Here is an 8,218-nt window from a genome sequence, read left to right on the forward strand (position 1 = left end):
CAGAAGATCGGACTGCGATGGTCTTAGTATTATATACAGTCATTTAGCGAAAAGTTAAATAACCTCACTTATGTATTTTTATTACTAAATTTTGAGTTTGTTTTCATTTTAAGTGTTTTGCTTATTTTGTAAAAATCATAAATTATTTTGTTTTCATCAAATATTGATCGAAATGCTTCTCGTATAATTTTGATAACAAAAGAAGCACTAGGGCAGAATCCAATTGACTTTATAGTTTCAAAATCAGTCTTATATAGAAGACGAAAATTTTTTATTTGAAATGCTAGAACAATGAGGAGTTTCACGTGGTGTAAAAGTAATGGACCAGTTCATAGTTCTTTCATAAACTGTGATTTTGTCGTTTCTAAAAAAAACTTACTATTCATCGACACTTGCTATGTTTTTTTTTGGCATTGTATCCGCAGTTGGATTTAACATAATATACAATAATATAATGAAGAACTAAGCTGACATAAGTTGAGTTTTGCTTTTAATTCTCCTGTAATCTGGGTTATTACATCAAGTGTTTGCTGCTTATTAACATTTTTTTTACCGATATCCTCGCTTAGAATCTGTTTTGGGCCATAATTTCGAAACCTCTTTTACTACCTTGCAAAAGGAGGAGGTTCTCAATTCGTAAGTATTTTTTTTTTTTCTTGAATGTACATAAGGCTGATTTTGAAATTTAAAAGTTAATTTTACTGTGCCCTGATCCTTGTATTGTACAGGGTGGCTGATGAAAGCCGCTACCAAAAAAAACTTTAATAACTTTTTTTCTACTTAGTGAATCTGGTTAATTTTTTTTTTATTTTACAGATTGGTTTTTAGATTTAACAAAAATGCATAATAGAAAATGGGTAATGTTTTCGTAGAATTCCTACGAAAATTTTCCGATAAGCTCATATGCACGATTTTACCATTCCGTTAAAATCCCAAATCGCTTGCACTTACTGCATCCGACTTTTTCTTTTGAGTTTATTGTAAACAGGAAGGCCGCAAAGCAAAATCAACAAATTTGAATGAAAGAAAACAATCCAATCGAGAAATATTTGCATTTATTCCTGTCTCAAATCTTCAAAAAAACAACTTTTTTTAAGGTACCCCACATGTATTAACGACCAGGGGCGGCATTTAAAATCCATTATTTTTAAAACTAATAAAGCTATATTTAATAAAATTGAATGCGCTTTAACAGGAATAAAAGAAAAATAAATTTCATACACTGAAAAAAAAGTTATTTGAATTTTTTAATGTAGCGATATTCATCAGCCACCCTGTAGTTAAAATTATACGAGAAACATTTCGATCAAATACCTTACATCAAATTATAACATAGAAAGTTTCATGGTTAACAGAGTTTGCACCTCAGCTCTTTTTTGAAAATTGAAAATTTAAATTGAACACAAACACAATATAGTTTTTTTTTTTAAAGTAAGACTAAACAAATTTAGTATCTGAATTATATAAAAACACTACCTTTAATTTAATATATAAAAAGTGAAAATGACCCGATCTGTTTGGGAGCTAGAGCTAATTTTCTTCGCAAAACAGTGAAAAACAGAGATTTTTGATACTTTGAGCGAGTGTCGGCACCATTAAGACTTATCCAATCGAGCTGAAATTTAGGCTATCTAAATCTGCAAAGGCATAACATTTTATGGGGTTCTCCCGAAAAAAATTCGACAAAAATTTTTTTCTATGTGAGTTGCGGTCACTCTAGAGTGGCCACGGAAATGGGAAAAACTAGATGACAAAAGGTTAAAGGTTCAATAGGGGCAGTTTATTTTATCAGTAAATAGAAAAAATGCTTGTCTTAGTTATCTGTATCTTTCACTGCCTTAGTTATCCTAATCTTGTCACTCAATCATATTAATTTTTTTTTTGATTTAAAAAATCCGCCTTATTAATTTGACCGGTATTCTACAAGTGGTCATATCTTAATAGTCATTATAATATAATGTAGGTATATTATACATTTGGAATTGCAAATGAACCGAGAAAGCTGAATTTTGGATATGTTGCAGGTGGTGCTAAGAAAAGCTTAATTTGAAAGATTTTCTATGAGCTTTTTGAAAAAATCGTATTTTAAACACTCGAAGGACCTCATTAAGATTTATTGACTTCGGGTGCTTTCATAAATGCATGGTTGCGCAAGTCTGACGAATGCAAAGCTATCATTATGCAAATGACAAATGTCAGATGTTCATAAATGTAAAACGCAAATATTTGCAGCGCAAATGTGCAAATGAAAAAATTCCCATGCGCAATGAATTTAAACTTGAAGAAAGAAGGAACATGACGTAAAAAATGATACAGCTTTCCTTTATTTCTCAATTCTATCAATATTTTGAAAGGAAATACAAAATTCAAGTCAAAATAACAAAAATAGCCGCGAATTTCTTGCATATAATAAATTTGTAAACATTTGGAGAAATGTTTAAAAAAAAGATTTTTTTCTTAAAGGATGGAATTGGTTTATTTTGAAGAAGAGGCTGAATTGAAACTTCAAACTTTTGACAAAATATCCAAATCAGAAAAAGTGTTCATAAATTCAAAGTAAAATACATGCGCAAATAGTTTTTCTGACATTAATCTGATCGCAAATGACCGCATGTAAACAAAGCAACCATGCAATTATGAAAGCACCCTTCTTTTTTTTTGATCAACAAAAATAAAATACATGGCCAGCCATTCTCTCATGTTCTATTGACATTCTCTGAGGTCCTTGGTAAAGCCTGGTACTCTGTTCGAGATAAATTTTAGCTTCCATACATATTATCGAAAAATTTTAGCCGAGCTCAAGCCTGGTACGCATGAAATTCCCATATAAGATATCGATAATTTGTATATGTGATCCTTTTTTAGCTCTGCTAAAATTTTTCGATAATTTGTATGGGAGCTAAAATTTAGCTCGATCTGCGAACCAGGCTTAAACAGAAAACAAGGTATGCACGATAGGTTTATGACAGTTTCGCTGTGACGTCAGCGCCATCTCAATCGCAAATTAGATATACCAAAAGAATTTCATTTCAGGCCAGAGTTTTTATAGTAAAATCGTTTAATTTTTTTTTATATTCTTCTTTTTTATAGGTTGATTTTTCTTTGTGAAGGTTACTAAATGAACAAATAAATGGGAGTGGATGGTCATAATCTGACTTTTAATATCTCTACAAGTTTATAGGCTTTAGTTTTTATGTGTATCCATATAAAATTGATTTATACTTGGTTGTTAATTCAACTACCTATAGAAACAACTATTTTTATGATTATATACGTAAATACATGTAGTTACTAGGTACCTACTACCTATACATATATGGAACACAATTTCATAATTTTTGCTATAGGTACCTACTTCTTTAGTTTAATTGCCTAACTTTACATTTTTTTTAATAACTGCCTAACATTTTATGCATTTTGTCACCTTTTGGCCCTTGCTACCTTTAAAATTCCACATAAAAGATGATCAAAAGTAATGCGCCTACAAAGATTTAGTTTTACTTTTCAACTCAGAGAATGAAGATTTTAAAGAAACTCCTAGTATAAATTAAACATTTGAAATGCCTCGGTCGCGTATATCAAAAATAAAATGCCATCCCAAGAAAAAATTTTTCGTGAGAGATTCAATTCACACTGTGCTTATGTCAAATTATCAATATAAAAGTATTTATAACATGTGTATAGCCATTTTCTTCATTCTACTTTTGGACAACATTTCACAAGAATTCTTGAAAAGTAAAACGTAAGTTCAGTATAAACTAGTCAAACATAACATGCCACATGCGAGATACAACTTGTATAATTTTTTTTTTTTTTGTGTAATTATGTATATGGTTTTTATGTGTCTGGTGTCCCCAAATTATGTCTGTTTGTCTGTCACTCTGTCTGTAGGTCTATCTGCAGCCTATACTACAGAAGCGGTTTTCTTCAAAGTTGGTGTAGTTATGAGTTTTGTGAGGTCATTTTCAAACTAAGCTTTTGGGTTCCCGTCAATCCCCCGTACCATTGGAGGTGGTAGTTTACTCATGAGTAGATCTAGCACAGGAATTAACACATGATCTTCTACATAGAGGAAGGAATACCTAGAGAGCCGACTCGTACCCCCCTTGTCTAAAACACCCGCAAATTTAATTTCAGATAATTGGTATACATCTCTCTTATTTTTCTCTTGTTTTCCTATCTGTGAATACGTGTGAAAGGTATAATGCGTTTAATACCTTCCTTTCACCAGGAGATGTCTTCACAAACTTTGAATTTAAACATGATTTTGGTTTGTACATGAACTTGAATAGCTCAAATAGCTCACTCCTGACACCCACCTTTCAATAAATATGTACAGAAATAAAAAAAAAGGTTCGGGTTTTGAATTTATTATATTATTTTTTTAAGAATTAATTCCTCTACTGAGCACTTAAATTGTTTTTAATTGTTTTGAGCACAACTCCACAGTTGAATGTGTTGGTGCCATTTAAAATGCACAAGAAAACTACCACATATAAGCACTGTGGAGTTTTTCCTCTCATGTACAAACCAAAATCATGTTTAAATTCAAAGTTTGTGAGGACATCTACTGGTGAAAGAAAGGTATTAAACGCATTATACCTTTCACACGTATTCACAGATAGGAAAACAAGAGAAAAATAAGAGAGATTTATTATGTATACCAATTATCTGAAATTAAATTTGCGGGTGTTTTAGGCAAGGGGGGTACGAGTCGGCTCTCTAGGTATTCCTTCCTCTATGTACTCGAGGAGATAGGAATGTGTAGTTGTTGTACTAGATTTCTACTCACGAGTAAACTACCACCTCCAATGAAACAGGGCTATAGTACCTTTTACTGACAGACGCACGGCGCGCCTAGGCCATGTCATCTTATGAAAGATGGAACAAATCGTCGTGTCGTACAGTGCGGCACTCCTTGGACAAAAAAAAAAAATGTGTGCGATTTTTACAAAAGTAACAGTTACATCATATAGTCTAATAACCAAACTATTGGAAAACAAAATTTTTTTCCCATTGGGCAGTATAGTTTTTCGGCAAAGTCTGCTGCACTATGCATTGGCAACAAGAAAAAAATCTTTTTAGTCTTCCTAGTTTGGTAAGTCCGAACGATCATTTTTTTTAACATTTTTGTTGGGTTATCAAGAAGGTATTATATTCAATATTTTGGAAATCAATTGGAGGTTTTTAAATTTTTTTTTTAATTTTGAAAATTTTCCCTTTTTTGGAAAAGTTCAAGAACTTTCAATAGACGTACAAAATTAGCGGGTAAAATATCCTGTAATTTGTACAGAAACGCATAGACTGTTTGACTATACGCCACTGTATAAATTTACTGCTACACTATTTTTAATGATTTTTTAACAGCGTAGATCAAACCATAAAAAAAAAAATTTTTGTGTAAATAAAAGTTTTTTAAATTTTTGTTTTAATTTAATTTTTGGACAGCTGTCTCGTATAAGATAAGAACATTTAAAGGGTGATTCTTGGGTTTATTCTAAGAAACAAATTGTTTTACAGTAACGCTCTATCTGCAGAGTTACTACCACGTTACGATGATTTAAGAAAACGCTTATTTTTGTCTTTACTCATATTAAAAATGATTTCTCTGTTAAAACAATTGGTATTAACAAAGTTAAGATTTTTGTTTTTAGAAAATATGTTATTATTTTTAACTGCGTTTAAGAAATTTTTATATTTTTTTTTTTTGATGCTCGGATATTAATTTTTAAAGCTGTTCATTTTTTCTTGTCCATGATAATTTTTGACTGAGGTCAATTTTCTTCGAAACACAAAGCGTTTTATTAATTTATTTTTATGAAGGAAGTAATAATAAACAAAAATCTTATACACAAGTTTACCAAAAAAATTATATGTACATTTTATGATATACCTACTTCTTTCAATTCATGTTTTAATGTTTACTTAATACATTTCCTTCCTTTTTTTCAGAATTACTTTGGGACTTCAAACAATAGTTCGAGGCTTTGGACTGCTTCATGTAGTATTCATTGTCTGGGTTCTATTGCATGTTCCTATTATTGGACTATACTTTGCTCTCCGGGGTTGGTATAATGGCGTTCAAATGCTGAAATCAAGTGCGGTCTAAAAAAAAAAAACACCCACATTCAATGCTTATCTGAGAGTTCTTGTTTTATTTAAAGGTTCAGCTCTTAAAATCGTATGGAACATATGTTGTTTACTTTGTTTTACCGGATTGCAGTTCAGTCTTATATATGTAAGCACAAGAGTTTGCCTTGTGTATAGGTTACCCTTTGGATCAGCATTTGCATTACTAATTGAAACATTTCGCTTGATGATGAAATGCCATGCCTTCGTGAGAACCAATGTGCGAAGACTTATTGTTAATAACCAATTTACATCAATATCATCGTACTTATATTACCTTTTTGCTCCAACATTCATATATCAAGACGCATATCCTAGGACAGAAAAGATTCGATGGAAAATTGCGTTCAAAAGCCTGTTGGAAATTATTGCAATCATATTTCTTGTCAGTTTCTTATACGAGGGCTATATTCAGCCAAACTTTCAAGCTATTGGGTTTCAAAATTTTACTTTAGAAAAAATTGCCGGACGATTTTTTGGAATTATATTGCCTTCAAATTTAATATTTTTTGGTACAAACTATTTGGTATTGCATAGCTGGTTAAATTTCGCTGGTGAAGTTATGCGTTTTGGAGATCGTTTGTATTATGAGGAATGGTGGACATCTGGTGATTTTAAAACATACTATCGCTCTTGGAATATAACCGTTCACGAATGGTTTTACGAATTTATTTATAAAGACTCCTGCAAGTATATATTTAAGGGGTCCCAAGCTGGATCTGCTTTGTTGGTGTTTTGGCTTTCGACATTTATGCATGAGTATGTGATTGTTTTTTCCATGCGGATGTTTTTTCCGCTATTGTCTATTCTATATGGAGTTTTTGGAGTTTGTCTCTATTTCACAACTAGTCATCTGCCTCCCCGCATAGGAAATATAATAGTTTGGTTGTTTTTATTACTAGGCTCAGCAGTACTCATATCTTTTTATTCAATGGCATATTATAGCCAATTTAATTCTTTTTAAACTAGTTAAAACATTGTCCTTACCAAATCATAAAAATACTTTTATCCTCAGAGGGGAGGGGGGAATCATTTGAGAACTTATTTATCATTTTTGTTTTGATTTTTTAAGTTCAGTAAACCGAAACAAACAGGAAGTTTTGTAAGAATAAACCAGATTAAAATAAAATATATATGTACCTAAACTTGAAAGAATTTTATTTAATCAAACACTGTTGGGGAAATGTGAATGCATACAAAAGAAGAACGAAGAATGAAGAGATGAAGAAGAAGATGGCCGTTCCTTTTTTATCGCGACGACTTAAGCCAGAACTATAATTGTCGGATCGTCGGATGAAAACGGAGGGGAACAGCGCTCGCAACCGCACTCGACGGATGAAAACTTGTCGAAAATACAAAGAAAACAACAAAAATTGACAGTAGCTTCCGACTCCATCCGCCAATTATGGTTTTGGCTTTACACTTTGCAATCCATTTTTTAACCGAGCGATATAATTAAGGGCCAATTTTTCAATAGTCACTTAAACAGTCAGTCAATTTTTCAACAGTCAGATATAGCTTATTCCTTTAATAAAACATTTAATAGAGGAATAAAACTATCTGCTTCTTTCAGAGACGAATAATAAATTATTCTAAGGAATAATCTCAACAAAAATATTGTGCCAATTGTCAAAGCTGTTTTGAAGAAAATATTAATAAAATTGATTTTTTTGAGATTATATAGATTATAAAGATAGTTTTTTTCACAAATTTAAAGTGCCTGGCTACACAGTGATTTTTCAATCGCCTATCCAGTCAGGTTGTAGGCAAGAGGGGTGAGGATTTTCCTCTTTTTGACATTTGTTCCTAGAAAATGTGAATTGGAACGTGATTGGGCACAACACTGTGTGGCCAGGCACAAAGGCCAATGCGTTAAAAAAATACAACGGAACACAAGAAAACAAAAAATATTATGAATAAAAGTGACGTTTAATTTTGAATTTGACATTTTTTTTGTTATTCTGTAGAATAGAGTTTTCTTGATTGAAAAATTCTATTTTGTTATCTGATTGTATATGAGCCTAATAACTTAGTTCGTCGAACAGTTAACTGACTGTTTATTAGAAGATTGAAAAATCGGCTCTAAGTT

The 8,218-nt window shown here is 31.6% G+C and overlaps 1 protein-coding gene across 2 annotated transcripts; it reads left to right on the forward strand.

Moving 5' to 3' along the window:
• The first annotated feature begins 3,237 nt into the window (after positions 1-3,237).
• Positions 3,238-7,269, forward strand: LOC129907857 (sterol O-acyltransferase 1-like). Of its 2 annotated transcripts, XM_055984275.1 has the most exons (3): positions 3,238-3,742; positions 5,953-6,098; positions 6,165-7,269. In XM_055984275.1, exons 1-3 carry the CDS (start codon positions 3,561-3,563, stop codon positions 7,091-7,093), a joined length of 1,257 nt encoding a protein of 418 aa, XP_055840250.1. In that variant the 5' UTR covers positions 3,238-3,560; the 3' UTR covers positions 7,094-7,269. The 2 variants fall into 2 exon arrangements, 1 of the variants encoding a protein (XP_055840250.1); XR_008771185.1 differs by lacking the exon at positions 3,238-3,742 and adding an exon at positions 4,711-5,098 and having other exon boundaries at positions 5,953-7,269.
• Positions 7,270-8,218: the final 949 nt, after the last annotated feature.

The sequence above is a fragment of the Episyrphus balteatus genome, chromosome 1 (assembly GCF_945859705.1).
Source record: "Episyrphus balteatus chromosome 1, idEpiBalt1.1, whole genome shotgun sequence".
Lineage (NCBI taxonomy): Eukaryota > Metazoa > Arthropoda > Insecta > Diptera > Syrphidae > Episyrphus > Episyrphus balteatus.

Coding starts and splice junctions, on each gene's coding strand:
- LOC129907857 (XM_055984275.1), top strand. CDS start 3,561: ATGCCTCGGTCGCGTATATCAAAAATAAAATGCCATCCCAAGAAAAAA. Junction 3,743..5,952: donor GAATTCTTGAAAAGTAAAAC/GTAAGTTCAGTA, acceptor CCTTTTTTTCAG/AATTACTTTGGGACTTCAAA. Junction 6,099..6,164: donor CGTTCAAATGCTGAAATCAA/GTGCGGTCTAAA, acceptor TTTTATTTAAAG/GTTCAGCTCTTAAAATCGTA.